This window comes from Impatiens glandulifera, chromosome 9 (genome assembly GCF_907164915.1).
Source record: "Impatiens glandulifera chromosome 9, dImpGla2.1, whole genome shotgun sequence".
NCBI lineage: Eukaryota > Viridiplantae > Streptophyta > Magnoliopsida > Ericales > Balsaminaceae > Impatiens > Impatiens glandulifera.
The window spans coordinates 5846123-5871213 of record NC_061870.1 but is presented as its reverse complement, the minus strand read 5'-3'; the positions used below and the strand labels follow the sequence as shown (position 1 = coordinate 5871213).

Genomic DNA, 25091 nt, shown 5'->3' with positions numbered 1-25091 from the left:
TCGATTTCCTCCAAGATTCTGCACACTATAATTTCGGCCATCTTCTGGTCGTTGTCAGCGGTAACCTCTTCCTCCTCACGGTCTTCTGCATCGGCATCGGTGTTTTCAGGGCTTGCGGCCGCACTGGTATTGTCAGGACTTGTAGCCGATTGTTCTTCTTCATTCGGTCCTTCTTTATCAGATGGACTGTCACCGGTTTTCTGTGATCCTGTTCGGTTAGACGTGGAAGCCGAGTCTTCCTCATCTTGCGTTTGTGGTTCCGTGAATACTATCGGTTCCTTATCCTTGCTTCCGGACTTGCCTTTTACCGGAGCCAGTTTCTCGGTTCTAGATTTCTTCTTTCGGCCTCCCGTGGAACCGGGGGCCGTCTGCTTCCTTTCCAGGAATTGTTTGGATCTGATTATTTTGCTTGAGGGGAGAAGAACACCAGGACCAGTGTTAATGTTGTTATGCAGCATGATCTTTCCAAGTGGGATGACGTATCCCCATGACCGGGCGGAATCCGGTTTCACCATGTCTTGTAGATTTCGGAAAATCTCTTTTGCCTAGTTGACGTTCATACCGTCCAGCAAACCGATAAGCATCTCGATTTTGCCCTTGGTGAGGTTGTCGTAATTTCCACATCTCGCTTGAACCGACTTTGTGAAGATGTCACAAAGCGGTATATATTCCGGTCGCAATGAAACTTTTTACCGGATACCTTTACCGGATTCCCGGTTGCCGAGAGAATCTGGCAAGCCGCTTCGAAAGTTGTTGGGTCTAGTTCCATTGATGCGTTGCGGCCATCTGTTGGAAGACGTAGGATCTCCGCAACCGACTCTTCGGTTATCTCGACTTGCGTACCGCCAACAGTTGCGGTTATTATGTCGCTAGAGAGAGATGCGGTTTTGAAGAATTCTTCAACCGCTTCTCTGTAGAGAACAAAGGGACCGCCTAGAAAATACTCGAGTCCGGCTTCAGAAATCCGGGTAATAACTTCCTTTGCCGCAACCGACCCTTTTTGTCGGATCTCCTCAAAATCCACCTGAATGATATGTTTGAACAAAGCCGAAGCACGACCCATTGTTGGTGATTGAGAGAGTTTTAGAGAGCAAGAGAATAACCGCTGTGAGAAAGTATGAGAGCCTAGAGAGAGAAAGTTGTTTCGCGTAAGAGAAAAATGAAATGGCCAAGGGCCCTTTTTATAGGCGCGGTCTGGGAGCCCAACCGTCCCATCAACTTTTGGCGGGATTTTTCCCTCCAAGCCAAAAAGGCGGCAATCAGTGGGAGGGAAGCCAAAAGGCGGTAATCTAAGAGGCAGGAATCCAAAGGCGGTAATCAAAGAGGCGCCAATTCAATGGGCGGTAAACCAAAAGGGCGGCAAACTATGGGCGCCAAATCAGAGGCGGGAATTTTGAGCGGGAGCTCTTTGGGCGGGAAATTTCCCTCCAAACTTTTCGATTTAGATTTTGATGACGCAATCCCCCTTTTTAGAAACCGTTTTATGAAGTGGTTTCTGAACCGCAGTGATGCGGTGTTTTGTCTATCGATATGACCGGTTATTTAGATGAGTGTTCTGAGTTGTTTACAACTTTTGATTAAGCGGTTCTTCTTGATACCGTGCATAACCGCGAGGACGCGGTTTCTTTGATATTGACCGGATATTTTAATGAAAACGAAGTTACTTGATAATATTAACCGGTTACTTAGATAGGTGTTCTGAATTGTTATTTTGACCCGGTTATTTAGACTGAAATAGAGTTTCATTGATTGAAGAGGTACAAGATAGAAACCGATATATAGATCGGTTTGGAAATACAGAAAGGAAGGAAAACAAAAGAGATAACAAGGAATATGGCCTAGGCAATAACCATCCTAGAGAACTTATCCTCTACCTCATCCACATCAAGAATGTTTGAGAGGGATGCCGGTGCACCCGGTCCGAATTCTGGACGATACTTGAGTATGAGTCGACTGATATGAGGAGCGTAACCGAGGCCCCTTTTGGTCAACACCATAGTTTTCAGGTTGTTGAATATGACCGATGACTAGTTTATGGGGGCATAACTCATGATGTAGGTCATCATGTTATACACCTTTTTGGAGTACCGCTGGTTAGGGGATTGACAGATTAACGAGCGGTTGATGATTTTAAGTAGGAGCTGGACGTGGAAACGAAGACAGGTTTTTGGCCCGTTGTTCTCTACCGGCCTCACGGTTCCTGAGAACAGCCAAGAATAACACACCGCGGCTCTTCCTTCCTTGGGTGGGAAGTCCGAAAACCCTTCAGTGGGCAGATTGAACATCTGAGCAAATTCGGCTTCATCCAGCCAGAAGGTATGGTCTCTCACCGTGGAAACAATATAGTTTCCTTTAATGCAAACACTTCTAAAGAAGGTCTTGACATCCTCAAGGAGTATAGGGCCAGTTTTGAATAGGACAGGTTTGGAAATTGATGGGTCGGTTTTGGAGCTTGGTGATTCGGTTTAGATAGTGTAGAGTCGGTCAAAGCGGTGTAAGTAAGTTAATACAAATCGGTAAGAATATAGAACCAGCAGAAAGTAAATAACAATACAGGTTTTTATGGATGTTCGGAGATAAAGCTCCTACGTCACCCCTTCCTCTCGAAACCGCGAGAAGGATATTCACTAAGAAATACAAACACAATCCGATCGAGACTTATTTCCTGCTCGATAACACCCGTACAATTTACACCGAAATTGTAAATATTACACTTCAACTTAGCGCTTATGCTTTCTAGAGAGAGAACACAATCTTATCACTTGTAAATTAATTGTTCACTATGTCTCCCTTAAAACTCTTGTGTCTCACATTTACTCTTCTTCAGCGGCTCCTTTTATAGGTGAAATATGCCAACGGTCATATTTCACTTCCTTGAATTTGATTGGCTGAGCAGAGGTTCAGTGATTCAGACCTGGCGGTCAACCTTTCAGACCTAACGGTCAACTTTACAGACTTGGCAGTCTGTTCTTCCAGTGTGTAAGACAAACCTGCTAGGTTTGTCTTTTACTCAATATGGTAACTGTTGGTTAGACAGTTGTCTGTACTTGGAAGATTGCCTTTCTGATTTATCCTGAAGTGGAAAGATCCTGTAGGATGGTCTTCTGCAGCCTGTAGACTATCCTCAGACTTGTATGAATATTGCAATGTTCAGTCTGTTCCTTTGGTATCATTCTCAACAGATACCCGAAGTATCTTCTTATGTTGGTCGGTCATTTGATTTTTCACCGGATGGCTTCCGGTGTGATTGGTTTAACCGGACGGCTTCCGGTTATTCCTTTGGCTTCTGAGTGACCGGCTGTCTGGTGTTTTCGGCCTTCTTTTGAGCGGTCATGTTTCTGGTCGGTTTGATAACTTGACCGGTGGAACTTCTTAACCGGTTGAGTGATCTAACTGGCTGGTTTTCTCAATCCGGTTAGTTATTTTGACTGGTTCGGTTATTTGTTCCTGCATGGAAGGTTTATTTGTGTGAAGTTCTGTTGACCGGTCTAATTTTATCTAACAGTATCACAATAGTAATTCAACCTAGTACGAGAGGAACCGTTGATTCGCACAATTGTTCATCGCGCTTGGTTGAAAAGGCAGTGGCGTGAAGCTACCGTGCGTCGGATTATGACTGAACGCCTCTAAGTCAGAATCTGGGCTAGAAGCGATGCACACGCTCGCCACTTGTTTGCCGACCAGCAGTAGGGATCTATGATCCTCAAAGACACGTGTCGATGGCTAAGTCTTCCGGGTGGATGCGCTCGGAATGCCACTTTGAAGTACAATTCCTATCGACTAACGGGTAAAATCCTTTGCAGACGACTTAAATATGCGACATAGTATTGTAAGCGGCAGAGTGGTCTTGCTGCCACGATCCACTGAGATTCAGCCCTTCGTCGCTCAGATTCGTCCCTCCCTCTCAATCCCTTCTTAAAGAGGGATTAAACTTTTGAGGTTGAATGTACACTTGTTTTTGTAAATTTTACCAAGTACAAAAAAATTTACCATGTAAAGTTAACCAGGACCGAGTGAAGTTATTGTGTTGCTAAGTCAGGACTGAGTGAAGATGTTGTTTGGCTAAGTCAGGACCGAGTGAAGTTGTTGTTTGGCTAAGTCAAGACCGAGTGAAGTTATTGGATGTTAAGTCAGGACCGAGTGAAGTTGTTGGATTCTAAGTCAGGACCGAGTGAAGTTGTTGTTTGTCTAAGTCAGGACCGAGTTAAGTTTTTGTTTGGCTAAGTCAGGACGAGTGAAGTTGTTAGATGCTAAGTCAGGACCGAGTGAAGCTGTTGTTTGGCTAAGTCAGGACCGTGAAAAATATTTGCTGGCTAAGTTAGGACCGAGTGAAGTTGTTGTTTGGCTAAGTCAGGACCGAGTGAAGTTATTGTGTTGCTAAGTCAGGACCGAGTGAATTTGTTGGCTGGCTAAGTCAGGACCGAGTGAAGATTTTGGATGTTAAGTCAGGACCGAGTGAAGTTGTTGGATGCTAAGTCAGGACCGAGTGAAGTTGTTGGCTGCTAAGTCATGACCGAGTGGAGTTGTTATTTGGCTAAGTTAGGACCGTGAGAAATGTTTGCTGGCAAAGTCAGGACCATGAGAAATGTTTGATGGCTAAATCAAGACCGAGTGAAGTTGTTGGATTCTAAGTTAGGACCGAGTGAAGTTGTTGTTTGGCTAAGTCAGGACCGAGTGATGTTTTTGTTTGGCTAAGTCAGGACTGAGTGAAGTTGTTGGATGCTAAATCAGGAACGAGTGAAGCTGTTGTTTGGCTAAGTCAGGACCGTGAGAAATGTTTGCTGGCTAAGTTAGGACCGAGTGAAGTTGTTGTTTGAATAAGTCAGGACCGAGTGAAGTTGTTGTGTTGCTAAGTCAGGACCAAGTGAAGTTGTTGGCTGGATAAGTCATGACCGAGTGAAGATTTTGGATGTTAAGTTAAGATCGAGTGAAGTTGTTGGATGCTAAGTCAGGAACGAGTGAAGTTGTTGGTTGTTAAGTCATGACCGAGTGGAGTTGTTATTTGGCTAAGTCAGGACCGTAAGAAATATTTGCTTGCAAAGTCAGGACCATGAGAGATGTTTGATTGCTAAGTCAAGACCGAGTGAAGTTGTTGGATGCTATGTCAGGACCGAGTGAAGTTTTTAGCGGTTAAGTCAGGACCGAGTGAAGTTGTTGGTTGGCTAAATGAGGACTGAGTGAAGTTATTGGATGCTAAGTCAGGGCCGAGTGAAGTTGATGGCTGCTAAGTTAGGACCGAGTGAAATGTTGGCTGGCTAAGTCAGGAACGAGTGAAATGTTGGCTGGCTAAGTCAAGACCGAGTGAAATGTTGGTTGGATAAGTCAAGACCGAGTGAAATGTTGGTTGTCTAAGTCAAGACCGAGGAATGTTGTTAGTTGGCTAAGTCCGGACCGAGGAATGTTGTTGGCTGGCTAAGTCAGGACCGAGGAATGTTGTTGGCTGCTATGTCAAGACCGAGTGAAATGTTGGTTGGCTAAGTCAGGACCGAGTGAAATGTTGGCTGGTTAAGTCATGACCGAGTGAAATGTTGGCTGGCTAAGTCAGGACCGAAGAAAGTTGTTGGCTGCTAAGTCAGGACCGAGGATTGTTGTCTGCTGGTTAGGTCAGCACCGAGGATTGTTGGCTGCTAAGTCAGGACCGAGGATTGTTGTCTGTTGGCTAAGTTAGACCGAGGATTATTGTTTGCTGGCTAAGTCAGGACCGAGGATAGTTGTCTGCTGGCTAAGTCGGGACCAAGGAAAGTTGTCTGCTGGCAGGTCAGGACCGAGGAAAGTTGTCTGCTGGCTAAGTCAGACCGAGGATTGTTGTTTGTTGGCTAAGTCAGGACCGAGGATTGTAGTCTGTTGACTAAGTCAGGACCGAGGAAAGTTGTCTGCTGGCAAGTCAGGACCGAGGAAAGTTGTCTGCTGGCAAGTCAGGACCGAGGAAAGTTATCTACTGGCAAGTTAGGACCGCGAAAAGTTGTCTGCTGGCTAAGTCAGGACCGAGGATTGTTGTCTGCTGGCTAAGTCAGACCGGGGAAAGTTGTTGGCTGCTAAGTCAGGACCGAGGATTGTTGTTTGCTAGCTAAGTCAGGATCGAGGATTGTTATTGGCTGGCTAAGTCAGACCGAGGATTGTTGTCTGTTGGCTAAGTCAGGACTGATGAAAGTTGTTGGCTGCTAAGTCAGGACCGAGGATTGTTGTTGGTTGGCTAAGTTAGGACCGAAGATTGTTGTTGGTTGGCTAAGTTAGGACCGAGGATTGTTGTTGGCTAGCTAAGTTAGACCGAGGATTGTTGTCTGCTGGCTAAGTTAGGACCGAGGAAAGTTGTTGGCTGCTAAGTCAGGACCGAGGATTGTTGTTGGCTGGATAAGTCAGGACCGAGAGAAGTAAGCCAACGACAACTTAGGCTGGATAACTTAGGACCGAGAGCCAACAATGCAAGGACCGGTAAAAACAACCTATTTGTTAAAAATGAGGTTTTCTTATTTGTTTTTCACTTTAAATCTTACCTAAATAGGTTAGATTCGTTGACAACAAAACATATTACATAACAATCAATATATATTTACCAAACTATAAACTTATAACACTTATATCATGATCTACACAAACACTTTCTTCACATTTGAGCATATATGCCCATTATTACTAAGAAAGTCATCCTTCATCATGAACTTAAAATATTATTACACAACAATGACCCAAACAATCCTAAATACCATTCTAAAACTTATATAAGATTTTACAAACAAGTTTTGGACTTAATGGAATTTATTTGGAATTATTATCATTTTTCCTATTTTTTTAATGATTTTAATGATTTTAATCGATAAAAATTAAAAGAAAATATAAAACTTCGAATTGTTTTATGAAATTTTTTATATAACCATTATTAATCATAATAAAAATTAACAAAAAAGAATATGATTAAAAAGAATTTTCCTTTATTTATTTTCGAGCATTATGCATGCATAGACACCCCCAATGTCTATTGCTACTGAAAGAAAAACAACAAAGTAAGCATATATAAAGGGGGTAGGGTTCTCTCCTCCCTCGTCTGGTTGAAGTAGTGGTGAAACTAATATCACTCAGTCCCAGCCTATGTTAGCACCCCTTCACTATCTCTCTAATTCCCCTAGAGCGATAGTGTTGATGGCAAACCTTGATCTCGGCCATGGCTGGAATAGTGTGGCGACATTGGTTTAGACCGGCGTCTGGATACGGGTGGGGGCGGTGGCATGGTCGAGGGCTGAGGCCGGTAGAAATTGGCCCCACGGATGACTCTAGACCCAGAAGATTCAATTTGGCAACGGTTTTACACGACTACAAATCATGCTGCACATATTTCTCGTTCTCACTGTAATACACATTAAATTTTAGTATGGATCTTAATCATGTTGACAATTTTAGTATAACTTGGATTATTTATTCTGAAGCTAGTGCTCATATTTGTAATAATTTAAAACTTATAATAATATTCATAAAATTTCTAAACCAACAGAATTATTTCCAGTAAAAAAGAAATTACAAAAATATGCACAGTTATTTTAAATAAACATTTGCAACACAAAATTTATATGTTTTCTTTAGATTTTAAATACAATCTTATATATGTTGCACAATTACCAGAATTAGAACGTTAAATGTTGTTTTTCTTCAACATATTATATTGTATTTTTTAGGACCTTGAGAAAGATTTAATATTAGGAAAGGGGATTAGGGTGAACAACTTGTACTATTTTTAAAATAATCTAGGTGATTTCAATGGTGATTATTTTGTTAAAAGAAAAACCAATTATTCCTTTTGTAAGCAATGTAGTATGACAACTTCTATTAATGAAAATGAAAAACTTTCATTTTGTAAACTTTGTAATGAGGAGTCTATGACTTCTATCAATGAAAAGTTTTCATTTTCAGTTAAAATTTATTGTAATACATTGCATCAAAGACTTGGTCATCTTTCTCATAAAGTTTAACAAAAATTATTTCTAAATATAATACATTAACCTAAACATTGTGAAGTTTGTCCTTTTTCTAAAATGACTAGATCACCCTTTTATACTAGTAATTCAAAACTAACTCAATTTTTGAATTAATTCACATTGATTTATGGGGACCATACAAAGAGTCTTCAGTTATTAATACTCGATCCATATATGTTAACCATTGTAGACGATTATAGTATAACTACATGGACTTTTATGCTTTCTGATAAAACAATGGTTTTAGTACAATAAAATCATTTTTTTAATAAGGTTAAAACACAATATGAAATTTTTGTTAAGATTATTCGTAGTGATAATGGATCTGAATTTATTAATTCAAAATGTTTTGAACTTTTTTTAATCTTGGCATTCAACATCAAATCTCATGTGCTTACACTCCACAGCAAAATGGAGTTGTGGAGCGTAAACATAGACACCTTACTCAAATGAGAAGATCCATAATGCTTCAATCAAAATTATCTATTAAATTTTGACCATTTTCTCTATTAATGGCTACCCATCTCATTAATAAGTTACCTAGTAGTGTTCTCTATTGGCAAACACCATTTTCCTTACTTACCAACAAAGATGTTGACTATAGCTATATGCGAACACTTGATTGTCTTTGTTACATAGAAAATATTCAACCTTATAAAAGTGAATTTGAACCTAGAGGTAAAAAATGTATTTTTTTGGGATAGCCTCTTGATAAAAAAAGGTTATATAGTTTATGAAATGAATTCACAAAAAATTGTAACTTCTAGAGATGTTCATTTTTTTGAGAATATATTTCCATTTGATAATCTGGAGTTTTAAAATCACAAGATAACTTGGATTCTCCAAGGCATTTCTTTAATAATAATGAGAACTCACCTTGTTTTGATTTTGACGAGTTTGATATTTATGATGAGTTTGATACTTCTGATGAAATTTAACTTGATGCCTCTATGGAAAATTAAGTTAATGATCCTAATATTAATATGTTTAATGAAGAACAGGTTCAACCAACTAGTTTTGTTCCTATAAAAAGGAACAAGAACTCGAAATAAGCCTCATTGGTTTGATGACTATATGATTAATCATACTATGGCTACACAAAACACAAATCATATGCATCCACCTACCTTTCCTTTTATTTCTAATTGCACAGATTTTATTTATAAATGTTTTCTATCTAACATTTAAAATGTTTGTGAACCACAAACATACAAAGAAGCATCTCTTAATTCTGATTGGATCAAAACTATGAATGATGAAATTCGAGCCTTGAAAGCCAATAAAATTTGGGAAATTACCACTCTTCCACATGGTAAAAAGACTATTGGCAGCAAGTGGATTTATAAAACCAAATTAATTTCGGATGGTACAATCGACAAATTTAAAGCTTGGTTAGTTTCCAAATGATATAATCAAATAAATGGCATTGATTTTCATCAAAGTTTTGCTCCAGTAACAAAACTTGTGACCGTAAAACTTTTAATTACATTAAGTGCTGCTAAAAATTGGTTTTTTCATCAAATTGATGTGCATAATACTTTTCTTCATGGTCATTTAGAGGAAGACATTTTGTTAGGATCTAGGTCGCCGCTGGAGGACCGGGGTTGGGCCAGTTAGGGCGTCTCACTTAAAGGGGTGGTGATTAATCTGGTAAGAGATTAACACCGGGGTTTCAATACTACACAAACTGTCACAAACCCTTGAACTAGGTTCAAGCGCGGAAGATGTTTGTTTCAGGTTGAAGCAACACACTTATATGATAGGTAGAACCGGTTTTGAGTAGGACAAGTTTAGAAATTGATGGGTCGGTTTTTGTAACCTGGTGATTCGGTTTAGGTAGTGTAGAGTCGGTTAAAGCGGTGAAGGTAGGTTAGTACAGGTCGGTTAGAATGTAGAACCAGCAGAAAGTAAATAACAAGACAGATTTTTATGGATGTTCGGAGATAAAACTCCTACGTCACCCCTTCCTCTCGAAACCGCGAGAAGGATATTCACTAAGGAATACAAATACAATCCGATCGAGACTTATTTTCTGCTCGATAACACCCTTACAATTTACACCGAAATTGTAAAATACACACTTCGACTTTAGCACTTAGGCTTTTTCTAGAGAGAACACTCTTATCACTTGTAGATTAATTGTCCACTGTGTCCTAATGTATCCCGTTTTTGTCCCACGTTTACTCTTCTTCAGCTGCTCCTTTTATAGGTGAAATATGCCAACGGTCATATTTCACTTCCTTGAATTTGATTGGCTGAGCAGAGGTTCATTGATACAGACCTGGCGGTCAATTGTTCAGACCCGGCGGTCAACTTTACAGACTTGGCAGTCTGTTCTTCCAGTGTGTAAGACAAACCTGCTAGGTTTGTCTTTTACTCGATGTGGTAACTGTCGGTTAGACAGTTGTCTGTACTTGGAAGATTGCCTTTCTGATTTATCCTGAAGTAGAAAGATCTTGTAGGACTGTCTTCTGCAGCCTGCAGACTTTCCTCAGACTTGTATGGATATGGAAGTGTTCAGTCTGTTCCTTTGGTATCATTCTCAACAGATACCCGAAGTATCTTCTTATGCTGGTCGGTCATTTGACTTTTCACCGAATGGCTTCTGGTGTGATTGGTTTAATCGGACAACTTCGGTTATTCCTTTGCCTTGTAGCTGATCGGCTGTCTGGTGTTTTCGGTTTTTAGCTCTGGCCGATCCTTTCTTTGTGCGGTCATGTTCCGAATGTTCCTGGTCGGTTTAATAGTTTGACCGGTTAATCTTCTTAACCGGTTCATTTGTTTGACCGGTCCGGTTCCTTGTTCCTGCATGGAAGGTTTATTTATGTTAAGTTCTATGAACCGGTCTAATTTTATCTAACAATTTCTCCCTTTTTGATTATTTTATTTAAAATTATCAAAACTATGTAAGTTTGCAAACGTAGGCCGGTTCTTTATTTGACCGGATTTTTGAAACTGACTTGGGAGAATTTTTCGAAAAATTTGGAAAAATTTTAAGAAAAATTTTGGAAAATTATTATCTTTTATCTTATCAATTTCTCCCTTTTTGATTATTTTATTTAAAATTATCAAAACCATGTAGAAATGCAAGTATAGGCCGGTTTCAAAAATAGCTTTATATATATAGAGAAATAACCGAAAAAGGAAAAATATTATAGACACCGAAATAAACATAGTTTTAAGAAAAGTTAGCCCCTATTCTGATTCGGAAAATCTGAAGCCGTCCATCATATCATCGGTTGGTTCTTCCTCATCCGGTCTTGATGATGAACCTTCAGCTCGCGGTTGTCCGACCGTGCTGATTGTAACCGTATTGGAGACTCGATGTCTTGTAGAATGCTGCTCCAAATGCTCTTCGTCTTCATCCTCGGTTTGTGGTGAGTTTGGTGGAGTATCGATATTTGTCTCGGTGATCCTCTCCAACATTTTTCTTGTAGAAACTTTCCTCTTTCGTTTCACCGGAGCCGAAGAGGAAGAAGCTGCCTTTTTCTCTTGTGAGCCCTGGCATATTCTTCGAGCCCTTGTTTTTGTGCGTTTAACCGCTCTGCATCTTTGGCCGCTTGAGCTGCCACGGACTTGCAAGTCCCGGATTTTGAGCCGCTAGGTTTCGTTCGCGCTCGACTATTTCTTCTTCGGTCAGACGCGGTGTCTCTTTTTCTTTCCGCGCTTCTTCGTCCAGCGCATCTTGGACTTCCTTAGCCGCTCGGGCGTTGGCTTCCTCAACCGCTATGTCAGCATTGATCTTGGCATTTATCAACTCATTGACCTGTTCGGTTAACGCCTTAAGATCGGCTTCAAGCTTGTCGTTGCGGTCTTCAAGGCTTGCATTCTTCTTTTCCAGATCTGTGACCCTGTCAAGTGTCGAGCCGACTTCATTTCTTGACTGCCCTAGGTCCTCATCGACCTCTTTGAATCGTTGCTCGATTTCCCTTTCAAACCAATCCATGTCATCTACTATCCTTGAGGTCTTATCTTCCAAGTCCTCGGTTTGTTGATAATGCTCGTTGTGCAGAACCACGTCGTCCCGGTATTCGTCTTCGATGGCGGTGATCCGGTCCTCTGCCTTTATGAGATCATCCCTCGTCTTTTCGGCGAACAGGAGTGTTTGGCGCACGGCTTTCTTGATTTTCTCCTGTAATGGTTGAACCGTTGAGTCGGCAAACTCTTAAATAAGGGACTTGACCCTTTCTTCTGTGACGCCCGGTTCGGAAACCCTAGGTTGATCAGTTTCAAGTTGCTCGGTGAGAGGAGTCCCCGTCCTTTCGTCGGTTTCGTTTATTACCGGATCCCCCAGACGAGGTGTTGCACCTCGATTCTGACCGTTATCGGTCTCAGGAGCTGGAGAATGCGGTGTGTTTTACTGGCCGCGCACCGCGTCAATCTGCTTGATTTCGTCAAGGAATTCTCCTTTCCTCACTTCAAGCATTTCCAGCACTCGGAGTTGTAACTTGGCCTTCGGTGTTCCCGCCACATACCTTTCTGTCAGCTTTTGTATGCGTACGGTTAGCTTTTGTAGCCGAGCACGCGGTTTCACGATTGCGTATCGGTCCATGGCTTCGTTAGGAGTTTCTGCGTTTGTGAGGCTTATGATGGTTTCCTCTATCTCCTTCAGCCTTCTGAAACATTGTTCATCGGTTAGGCCCGGTAACATGTGTTTGAAAAATTTGTCGCATCGGTACTCGTGCCATTCCCGGTACAACGCGGCAACCGCTTGAACTCGTTGTTCGACTTCCTCCAAGATTCGGCGCACTATGATTTCGGCCATCTTCTGGTCGTTATCAGGGGTAGCCTCCTCCTCCTCACGGCCGTCTGCACCGGAATCGATGTTCTCAAGGCTTGCGGTCGCACCGGTATGGTTAGGACTTGTACCCGAATCTTCTTCTTCATTCCGTCCTTCTCTATCGGAAGGATTTTCATCGGTTTTCTGTGAGTCGGTTCGGTCAGACGTGGAAGCCGATTCTTCCTCATCTCTTGTTTGCGAGGGCGGTTCCGTGAATGTTATCGGTTCCTTACCCTTCTTGCTTCCGGACTTGTCTTTTGCCGGAGCCGGTGCCTTGGCGGTAGATTTCTTCTTTCGGATACCTGTAGAGCCGGGGGTCGGCTGCTTCCTCTCCAGAAATTGTTTGGATCTTATTATCCTGCTTGATGGGAGAATAATACCAGGACCGGTGTTGATGTTATGGTGGAGCATGATTTTTCCAAGAGGGATGGCGTATCCCCATGACCGGGCGGAATCCGGTTTCACCATGTCTTTCAGGTTGTGGTAAATTTCCTTCGCCCAGTTGACTTTCGTACCTTCCAGCAAACCGATAAGCATCTTGATCTTGGCCTTGGTGAGGTTGTCGTAATTTCCACTTCTCGCCTGAACCGACTTTGTGAATATGTCACAAAGCGGTATGTATTCCGGTCGTAGTGTCGATTTCTTACCGGATACTTTCACCGGTTCCGTGTCTGCAGAGAGAATCTGGCAGGCCGCCTCGAATGTTGTTGGATCTAGTTCCATCAAAGCGTTTCGGCCATCTGTTGGAAGACGTAGGATCTCCGCAACCGATTCTTCGGTTAACTCGAACTGACAGTTGCGGTTATCTTGTCACCAGAGAGAGTTGCGGTTTCGAAGAATTCTTCAACCGCTTCTCTGTATAGAATAAAGGGACCGCCCAGAAAATACTCGAGTCCGGCTTCGGTTATCCGGTTAATAATTTCCTTTGCCGCAGGTGAGCCCTTTTGTCGGATCTCCTCGAAATCCACCTAAATGATGTGTTTGAACAAAGCTGAGGCACGACCCATCTTAGATGATTGATAGGGTTTGAGAAAACTAGAGAATAACCGCTGAGAGAGAGTTTGAGAACTTAGAGAGAGAAAGTTGTTTCGCGTAAGAGAATAATGAAATGGCCAAGGGCCCTTTTTATAGGCGCGGTTTGGAAACCCACCGTCCCATCAACTCTTGGCGGGAGTTTTCCCTCCAAGCCAAAGAGCGGCAAACCGTGGGCGGGAAGTCAAAAGGCGGTAATCCAAGAGGCGGCAAACCAAGGGGCGGGAAGCCTAAAGGCGGCAAACGACGGGCGCCAACTCAATGGGCGGTAATTTTGAACGAAAGCTCTTTGGGCGGGAAATTTCCCTCCAAAGTTTTTGATTTTGACTTTGATGACGCAATCCCCCCCTTTGAAACCGTTTGATGCTGCGGTGTTCTTATTCTAACCAGGGAGTTTGGTTATCGAAGGTTAACCGGTTATTTGAATAAGTAGAACTTTTGCAATCTTCTGAGTTTGAGCGGTTTTCCTTGAAACCGTGCATAAGAACGCGGTTACTTTGATATTGACCGGATAAGAACGAAGTTACTTGACAATATTAACCGGTTACTTAGATTCTGATTATTATGTTGACCCGGTTATTTAGACTTGAAATAGAATTTCATTGAATGAAAGGGTACAAGATAGAAACAGATATATGAATCGATTTGGAAATAGAAATACATAAGAAATAAAGATAACTTATGTAATAAATACCCTAGAGAGCTTTTCTTCCACCCCATCCATGTCAAGAATGTTCGAGGGAGATGCCGGTGTGCCCGGTCCAAATTCTGGGCGGTACTTGAGAATAATTCGACTTATATGAGGATCATAACCGAGACCTTTCTTGGTTAGCACCATGGTTTTCAGGTTCTGAAAAAAGACCGTTGACCAGTTGATAGGCGTATTGCTAACGATATAGGTCATCATGTCAAACATTTTCTTAGAGTAGCGCTGGTTCGGAGATTGACATATGATAGATCGGTTAACAATCTCATGGAGGAGTTGGATGTGGTGAGCAAGGCGGGTTTTTACCCCGTAGTTCTCCACCGGTACATCGGTTCCAGAGAACATTTCCGAGTAGTCGGTTGCGTCACTTCCCACCCGTTTTGGAAAGTCAGAAAACCCTTCTGTGGGAAAGTTGAACATGTGAGCAAATTCGGCTTCATCCAGCCAGAAAGTATGGTATCTCACCGTGGAGACAATATAGTTACCTCTGATACAAGAGCTTCTGAAGAACGTCTTGACATCCTCAATAAGAATGGGACCAGATTCTTCGAGAAAGGTTCGAAGGCCGGTGTCAATGAGAGATTCAAACATGACCTCCTTTGTTTCTCCGTCTCAATGTTCCATACAAGATTCGAAATCGATGCTCAAGAAGTTTCCTAAGGTTTGACTCGGCATGATTATATCTTTGCTAAGAGAGAGAGGAAGTTCAAGAGAATTTCGTGTTTAGGATGTGTTGAGTTGATTAGAAGATAGCCTTTTATATAGATTCAGTTTTGGAGGGAAAATATTAGCATTGAATGTCAGTTTTGTCTCATTAAGGAAGAAAATATTATGTTTTCAAAACGCATTGGGAAGGGGTTACTTTTGATTAATTGCGGAGCTCGAGGTGGGATTTGGTTGAAAAGTAACCAAGTTAGTTGGGTATTGGTTACTCATGTAGTTGGGGGTTACTTCATTAATTAAATGTTACTTTTCATTAATGACTCATGCAACAACACACTGAAAAGTAACCGATAGAAACCGAAGATAACTTAGGCTAAACGAAGAAAACATAGATAAACCGAAATGATCATAAGGATGTTGAACGAAGATACACCCGGTGCGTGCAGCAAAATGACCGGGTGTAGGAAGGAGTAACCTAATATCCGCTTGAGGTTGTGTGACCGTTGGAGTGGCGGTTCCTCCTCCTCCATGCCTTCTCAAACCGCTCATAGAACGAGTCGGTTATTTCCCTGGTTAGCACTTGAGCTTGGTTCAGCCCTTCCCCTGGGAATGTTGGAACTCCAAGTTCCAGAAGCAGACAGCTTATTTGAGGGATGAGGCCGACTGATTGAACACCAATCATCCAGACTAGGACGTCGAACAGTACCCTCGACCAATTGACCGGTGTGCCAGTAGTTATGGCAGCCATCATGTTGAAGGCAGCGGTGCAGTATGTGTTGGTCACATCCCTTCCCAGGATGCCTCGACCGACTACATCATTGAGGAGATGGTATTCAGCTTTCAATAGTGATTTAGCACCGTGGTCATCCACTGGATGACTTGACCAGGCAAAGGCTAAGGAGATCTCGGCTTTTAGTTCAGCCGGTATGTTGAGGTCGGTTAGCCCCTACTTTGGGAGGTTAAAGCATCTAGCAAAGTCATTTTCGGTAAAGTCAAAGACTATTCCTCCTACCTTTGACTGGATGTGGGTGTCAAAGTGAGGAGTACCATGAAAGACCCTGGCGTTATAAAAGAACTCCAGGACAGACTCAGAATAGATGACATGTTTGTCATCTAGAAAGTGTTGAAGGCCAGTGTCTTCAAGTGATTTGATCATCTTGAAGACCTCATAGTGCTCAGTACTTTGAGCAGAGTTGAAATCCACTTGAAGGATATTTGGGAACTGAGACATTTTGTCTTAGTGAGAGAGAGAGTTATGCAGCTTGTGATTGTTTTGTTTAAGGTTTGTTCAACTTATATACTAGTGAGAGGGAATCCTATTATCCAGGTATCACAGGTGATAATATCTATTATCCATAAGGTAAAGAGTTTTGCATGAAATAAGCATGTCTAGAGCCTAGGATGTTGGTCATAGACCTGGACCATGAAAGATATCAGATCTTCACGTCTTTTTAGGTGCGACCATTTTACTTTGAAAAGGAAATGTTTCAGAACAGATAAGTTTAAACACAAATAATTATTCCACTTTTGTTTGAAGTTCAAATAATCTAAGATAACCTATTTCCGAACCGGTCAGTTATCAGTCGTTCGTCCCGAAGCGGTTATTTGGTGCAAGCACTAAATAACCGGTCGGTTTACTCTGTCTGATAGACCAGGCGGTTCTTCCATAGATACCTTGAAAATTTGAAGTCCAACAGTTTAGGTGGAACTACCGGTTTTGTCTGTCCAAACCGATTTCCCTTTTTAAGCATCCGTAGGAGGATCTGACTAATGTCGGTTAAGCCGAGTGTAAGTCTGAATTGAGAGAACTTAGCTTCTTGTAGAGGCTTGGTGAAGATATCGGCTACTTGTTGATCAGTTGGTACGTATTCTAGCGGATATGCTTCAGCATGACATGTTCCGAATGAAGTGGTGCCTTAGTCAATGTGCTTGGTTCTGGAGTGTAGAACCGGATTGTAGGTGATTGCTATGGCACTTGTGTTATCACAGAAGATCGGAGACTCTTCGGCTATGACACCGAAGTCCGTCAGTTGTTGTTGGATCCAAAAGAAGTTGTGAACAATAGCTTCCGGCCGCCAGGTATTCAGCTTCTGCGGTTGATGTGGCAACTGATGTTTGTTTCTTGCTATTGCCATGAAACAAGCCGGTCACCTAGGAATTGGCATGTTCCGCTGGTGCTTTTTCTATCAATCTTGCAGCCTGCATAGTCTGCATCTGAATAGCTCGTTAGGTTAAAGGATGAATCCTTTGGATACCACAGGCCGACGTCAGGTGTTCCCTTTAGGTATTTCAATATTCGCTTTGCGGCTGTGTAGTGGGATTGTTTTGGGTTGGCCTGGAATCTTCCACACACACCGACTGCAAATAGAATATCCGGTCTACTTGCTGTCAGGTATAGAAGAGAACCGATGATGCCCCAGTAAGCGATCTGGTCTACTGATTGACCCTCATCATCTTTGTCCAATTTAACCGATGAGCTCATTGGAGTAGCCGCTAAGGAGCATGTGTCCATCCCAAATTTCTTTAGGAGCTCCTTGGTGTACTTGGGTTGGCTTATGAACGTTCCTTTTTCGAGTTGTTTAACCTGAAGACCAAGGAAGAAACTTAATTCTCCCATCATACTCATTTCAAACTTGTTAGTCATCAGGGTTTGAAAATTTATCACATAACTTAGGATCGGTTGAACCGAAGATGATGTCATCTACATAGATTTGAAACAAGTAGGATATGTTCCTTCTTCTCAAATTTAAATAACGTTTGTCCACCGGACCTGATGGTGAAATCATGTTTTAACAAAAATGCGGTTAGTGTGTCATACCAGGCTCTAGGTGCTTGCTTTAGACCGTATAAAACTTTGTTTAACCAGTATACATGGTTTGGAAATTCAGCACTTTTGAAACCGGGTGGTTGTTCAACATACACCTCTTCACGTAAGTCACCATTCCAAAAATGCACTTTTAACATCCATTTGAAAAAACATAAAGTTTTTGAATGCAGCAAAGGCTAGGAAAATCCTAATAGCCTCAATCCTAGCTACAGGAGCAAATGATTCTTCAAAATCAATACATTCTTCCTGTTTGTAACCTTGTGCCACTAATCTGGCTTTGTTACTCGTGACCAAACTGTCTTCATTGAGTTTGTTTTAAATACCCATGTTGTTCCTATGACCGGTTGATCTTCGGTCTAGGGTCTAGGTACCAGACTTTATTACTCTCGAACTGGTTTAATTCTTCTTGCATTCCCAAGATCCAATCCGGATCTGAACAATGCTTCATCTATTCTTTTCGGCTCAATCTAGGATATAAAGGCGGAATTAAAAGTATTCCTCCAGAATTTGACGCCTAGTTCGAACAGGTTCTAAAGGGTCACCTATAATTTGCTCAGGAGGATGTTTAGTGTTCCTTTTGAAATTCGGTTCAGGGATGTCTACAAATTGCCGTTTGCTTGATCAAGGCTAGACATATCGGTAGGCTGAACAGGATTGTCAGACCGACCGATTTCCTCGGTTTGGACCGAAGTGTTAGCTTCCTGTCGTGGGACAGCTTGATCCGGCTGGGTTTCAATATTACCCATTTGGTCATGGACCAAACCGCCTGAAAAACCGGAATTTCATCTTCACTATCAGAGTGGATATTGTTGTTTTCCAATCTGTTGTGTAGATCAAAGCATGATGCAGTGTTACTTTCAACCGATTCATCGAAAACCACGTGAAGTGATTCTCCATGGTTAAAGTCTATTGTTATACACTCTATATGCTTTACTCACTGCTGAGTAATCTAACATGATCCCAGTATCGGTTTTGGCATCAAAGGCAGAAGAAAGATAGGTTTTACCATTTATATGAATGTAGCATTTACAACCGAAAATCTTAAGGTACTTAAGGTTGGGAACCCTGTAAAATAAACCTCATACGGTGTTTTGTTATGAAACTTGTTAATTAAAGACCGATTTTGTGTGTAACATGCAGTGTTGATAGCCTCAGCCCAAAATTTCTGAGCATGCCCGAATCGGCTATCATGGACCGTGCGGCTTCCTTGAGAGTTCGGTTTTCTTCTCTCGGCCAGGCCATTTTGTTGAGGAGTCCTAGCACTAGACAACTCGTGTCTAATACCGGATTCATCAAGAAATGCGGTTAAAGTACTATTGGTGAATTCGGTACCTGTATCACTTCTAATGTTGTTAATGCGTGTTGATTTCTCATTTTGTAAACGTTTTAAGCAGTGTGATCAGGTTTGATGCGGTTTCACGTTTGGATGGTAAGAATATTACCCATGTGTACCTAGAATAATCATCAATAACCTACCATGGTATAAAACATACCTCCTAGGCTAATGACCTGAATCGGTCCAAATAAATCCATGTGAAGAAGATCTAAACATCGGCTAGATTGGATATTTCCTTTACTTTTAAAAGTTGACCTAGTTTGTTTACCCATTTGGCATGCTGAACAAACCTTATCCTTGTTAAATACTATGTCAGGAATACCTTCAACTAGCTTTTTACCGCGAATGTAGTTTAAGGTTTCATGTTCAGATGGTTTAATCTCTTATGCCATAGCCAGGTTTGATCAGTCTTAGCTATCATGCATACAGGGTATTCTATCTTAGTTTTCCAGTCTACCTTGTAGATGTTTCCTAGCCTATTTCCGGTTAGTAGTATAATACCTTGAGAGTTCTTAACTAAACATGCATGTTTAAGAAATTCTAACGTGTATCCAGCATAACACATTTGACTAATGCTTAGTAGGTTAAAACGTAGGTTTAAACTAAAAGTACATATCAATCGTTAAGGTACCATGGACAATCTCTACACTTGCCCACGGTTCTACCTTTTGAGTTGTCACCGAAAGTGATTTAGTGCACCGGTTTCTATTCTGATGTCGGTTAGCAGGTGTTGTTCCTGGTCATATGTCTGGAGCAACCACTATCCAAATACCATTCAGAGTTTCCTAGTCGTCTCTTTAAATCCTGTTCCTCATTTGCCATGAGCATGTGAGTTCATCATCACTGTCACTGTGAGCCCATAGATTTCCTCCATCATCGGCTATCAGTGCTTCTGAACCTCACTTCCTTCACCGGGTTTGTTGATAGTTATTCGGTTATTTTGGTTGTCCGGTTTCCGGTCATCCCTCCCTCGGTTTTCTGCATTTTCACTTGAAATGTCCCAAACAGTTACAGTTATAACACCTTACATTGGATTTATCACCATAGTTGTAGTTGTCGGTTGGCTCCTTTTCATGAACCTTCCAAACTTCTGTGCAAGCATTGCCATAGCATCCTCAGGTGAACTAGTTCGGCGGTTCTGATCGGTTCAGGTGCAGCCGGTTCTGTGGATGTGATCAATGCTCTGGTTGAGGTTGAGGCCGAAACTTCTTCTTCAGTTCTAGATCTCATTTCAAACTCATATGCCTTAGATCTTCGAATACATCATGTAGCTTCATCTTACTTAGACAGTTGATTCCCTCATCACGTTGTCTTTATGTCCCATGCATTTGGAAGAGATCTTAATGCTTTCATGATAACCTCCTTGTTGTCATACCTCTTGCCGAGGGTTGCTAGCTCGTCTAACACACCAGTGAACCGTCACTGTATTCTCTCATTGTTTCTCCGGTTTCATCTTGATGCTTTCAAACTTCTGAGTAGCTACCATTACCTTGTTTTCCTTGGTTCTTTCATTTCCTCAGTGAATCTGAATAACCGTGTCCCATATTTCCTTTGCGGTTTGCAATCTCTGATCTTGTAGTACGTGTTTCTGTCCACACTATTGGAGATCCGGTTTCTGGCATGGTTATCCAGGTTATTTCTTCTCCTATCTTCAGCTGTCCATTCCTTTTTGTCCTATCAATGATTATCGGTCCTTCGGCCAAAATGAACTCCATTTCATCATCCAAGGTGATTAAGTGTAGGTGCATATGTGCCTTCCAGATGGCAAAGTCATCACCTTCTAGCATTGGTGGCCTATCGAAAGACATGCTTGCTGAGTATTGAAACTAACTGCTCTGATACCAATTGTTAGGATCTAGGTCGCCGCTGGAGGACCGGGGTTGGGCCGGTTAGGGCGTCTCACTCAAAGGGGTGGTGATTAATTCGGTTAGAGATTAACACTGGGGTTTCAATACTACACAAACTGTCACAAACCCTTGAACTAGGTTCAAGCGCGGAAGAGGTTTGTTTCAGGTTGAAGCAGCACACTTATATGATAGGTAGAACCGGTTTTGAGTAGGACAAGTTTAGAAATTGATGGGTCGGTTTTGTAACCTGGTGATTCGGTTTAGGTAGTGTAGAGTCAGTTAGAGCGGTGAAGGTAGGTTAGTACAGGTCGGTTAGAATGTAGAACCAGTAGAAAGTAAATAACAAGACAGATTTTATGGATGTTATGAGATAAAACTCCTACGTCACCCCTTCCTCTCGAAACCACGAGAAGGATATTCACTAAGGAATACAAATACAATCCGATCGAGACTTATTTTCTGCTCGATAACACCCTTACAATTTACACCGAAATTGTAAAATACACACTTCGACTTTAGCACTTAGGCTTTTTCTAGAGAGAACACTCTTATCACTTGTAGATTAATTGTCCATTGTGTCCCAATGTATCCCGTTTTTGTCCCACGTTTACTCTTCTTCAGCTGCTCCTTTTATAGGTGAAATATGCCAATGATCATATTTCACTTCCTTGAATTTGATTGGCTGAGCAGAGGGTTCATTGATACAGACCTGGCGGTCAATTGTTCAGACCTGGCGGTCAACTTTACAGACTTGGCAGTCTGTTCTTCCAGTGTGTAAGACAACCTGCTAGGTTTGTCTTTTACTCGATGTGGTAACTGTCGGTTAGACAATTGTCTGTACTTGGCTAGCTTCCGGTTATTCCTTTGCCTTGTAGCTGATCGGCTGTCTGGTGTTTCCGGTTTTTAGCTCTAGCCGATCCTTTCTTTGTGCGGTCATGTTCCGAATGTTCCTAGTCGGTTTAATAGCTTGACCGGTTAATATTCTTAACCGGTTCATTTGTTTGACCGGTCCGGTTCCTTGTTCCTGCATAGAAGGTTTATTTATGTTAAGTTCTGTGAACCGGTCTAATTTTATCTAACACATTTATATGCAACAACTAGATGGTTATATTGAAGATCATCCAAATCAGGTTTGCAAATTAAAAAGATGTTTTTATGGCCTCAAGCAGACTTATAGACAATGGAATACCAAATTTTCAAATAATCTTACTAGTTTTGGTTTTGTTTAATCATCTCATAATTTAATTACTGTTTGTTCATCAAACAAATGAACTTTACTATTACTGTGGTATTGATTATGTTGATGATGCTTTAGTGGCTAGTAACAGTCTTGATGAAATCTTTAAAACAAAAACATTCATTAATTCTAAATTTCTTATTAAAAAGTTGAAGGAAACAAGTAATTCAATGGTCTTGAAATTGGCAAAACCTCCAAAGGTTTGTTTTCAATCAAAGAAAATACATTCTTGACATCAGCAATGATGTTGGACTCATTGAAGCTAAGCCGAACAAATCCCCAATGATGTTGGATTACTCTTTTTTTTAACAACTTTCTTTATATTGCATGATCATTTAAAAATAAATAAACTTTATGATACTCAAACAATTTAGACTTTTTTTTAACTAAATTTAAATTTATAAAATAATTTGAATAATTAATTAATTGTATAATTTTTAAGAAAACATATTATAATGGATTATTCAATTATAGGTCACCCCATTGAAAAGTCACATCTAATGACTCTATTAGATCTAGCGGAGGGTCAAATTATATTATAATTCTCTTGTTCAGTTGTTCTTCAAGAATATTTGAGATGGTTAATGTTCATATTTGTTTATTTGAACTTAGTCTAGAATATCATGTTCATTAATGTTTGTATATGCGTATATTTGGATTATCTTTTGTCGTATTTGTGATATATGCCTATATTCGGATAATTGTTTGTCGTAACTATATTATATGTGTATATTAGGATATTTTTTTGTCATATTTGTATTATATGCTTATATTGGGATAATTGTTTTGTTGTATCGGTGCTTGTATATCTTTTGTCGTATTTGTGTTGCATGTATATATAGATCATCTTTTGTCGTATTTGTGTTGCACGTATATATGGATCATCTTTTGTCGCATCCGTATTTTTACCTATCATTTCTTTTACCTTCTCATGCTTCTTTGTCTATATTTCTTTCCAATTACTTGAATATTGCAATTCTCTAACATAATTAAAGTAAAAACTATTAAAAAAATATATGCAAATATTGTTGTACTTTGCATACATGCAATAAACTTTTTAGATAATATCATTAAATAATAATAAAATAATTATACTGATTAGAAGTATAATATATATATATATATAAATTAAAATTTTCAATTTAATATATATATACATTAATTGAAATTTTTTATATTACTTTTTTTATAATCAAATAAAAAAATTAAATACATTCACCTTTTAATTATTGAAATATATTTAATCAATTTATTTGACTAAATCAAAATCTCCTTAATTATTTTTAATATTATAATTAAGAATACTAAAAATAATAATACTAAAATGATATATAGTAATGAATTTTTTTTAAAATGTTATAAAAAATTAAATAACAAAATGAGAATAATAAATAAATAAAAAATATAAGAGTTTGTATTATCATTTTAATTAAAATGACAAAATAATATTTATCATATATTATATTCTTATTACATACAAATTATAATATAAATATAGTTCATTATTTATCTTATATATTAAACCAAATAACAAATTAATCTATATAATTTCAATTGACTATTCTCTCCTCACAATTTAGATCTTTACACAACATAAGTTAGAAATTTGAGCACTAAACACAATCTAAATCTTATAATATAATTAATACACCTATTAAATTAATTGCATACTCTAAAAAAACATCTTGTAGTTCTGGTTTTAAAAAATATCTTGTAATTCTTAATATTTAACATGATAATGATAAACATTTATCTCATTTAAATATTAATGCGGAGGTAAAATAAATAGAACCATTACATTATATCGTTTACCAATTCTCAATTTTTAAAACTGGGTAAAAGTAAAAACATAATACATATTCATCAAATTATACACTAAATGAAAATGAACTTTTTTAAGTAACATCTTTAATATTTATTTAATCTTGAACAAGTGATGGAAATAAAATATTATTAAGATTTTCGTAATAAAAATAGACAATATAGGTAAAACTTTTGCAATATAAGAAAAAATATGCAAAAGAAAGTAAAAACTTTAATACATAGATTTTAAAAATAGCTGGTTCATGTGGAGCATTTTAAATCCACTAGATTAAAAAATTTATATTGGCATAGGAGCCCGCCAATCTTTAATTTAATTGTATAAATAGGCCCTCTTTAATCCACGCATACACACATCTCCTCTTTTCATATTTCATCTAAACTCTCAATATTAATTTTTAATTAACTAGCTCTAGCTATGGTGAGGACTAGCAAGGGACGCCAAAGAATCACCATGGCTAAATGCAGAACGAGAGTAACCTTCAAGTGACCTTCTCCAAGAGAAGGACTGGATTGTTTAAGAATCCAGCGAACTTACCACACTATGTGGTGCTGAGATGTTGATGATTGTCTTCTCTCCGGGGAAGAAGGTATTCTCGTTTGGTCACCCGAGCGTCGAGGAATTGGCTGCTCGATTTATGGGAACTCATGGTCCATCCTCCTCCTCGATGGGACTTTCTCACGAGACTCAACAGCTCGTGGAGGCTCATAGGCAGACTAACATTCGGGACCTGAATGCTCGACTAATGGAGGCTCAGGAACAGTTGGAGACAGAGAAAAAGCGTGGGGAGGCAATTATCCAAGCCTTGCGTGCTGGAAGGGAGCAAAGATGGTGGGAACGTTCCATTGAGAAGATGAGCTATCCTCTACTCTAG

General features: G+C 40.1%; 2 protein-coding genes and 1 long non-coding RNA gene across 3 annotated transcripts in view; 1 reads left to right on the top strand and 2 right to left on the bottom strand.

The window, feature by feature from the left end:
- Window positions 1-3592, bottom strand: part of LOC124916703 — a 6744-nt gene extending 3152 nt beyond the window's left edge. Inside the window, exons 1-2 of the long non-coding RNA XR_007096903.1 lie at window positions 3512-3592; window positions 931-933 (exon numbers count right to left, since the gene is read on the bottom strand). This is a non-coding gene — a long non-coding RNA (uncharacterized LOC124916703). The remainder of the gene's footprint in view (window positions 1-930; window positions 934-3511) is intronic.
- Window positions 3593-11502: 7910 nt separating this feature from the next.
- LOC124915770 (eukaryotic translation initiation factor 3 subunit A-like) lies at window positions 11503-13158 on the bottom strand. The gene is made up of 4 exons (XM_047456535.1): window positions 12647-13158; window positions 12340-12583; window positions 11818-12099; window positions 11503-11733 (listed from the first exon to the last, which is right to left on the bottom strand). Exons 1-4 carry the CDS (start codon window positions 13156-13158, stop codon window positions 11503-11505), a joined length of 1269 nt encoding a protein of 422 aa, XP_047312491.1.
- An 11615-nt stretch (window positions 13159-24773) lies between these two features.
- On the top strand, window positions 24774-25091 carry LOC124915769 (agamous-like MADS-box protein AGL62). Its single transcript, XM_047456534.1, has one exon. The coding sequence runs from the start codon at window positions 24774-24776 to the stop codon at window positions 25089-25091; it is 318 nt and encodes a 105-aa protein (XP_047312490.1).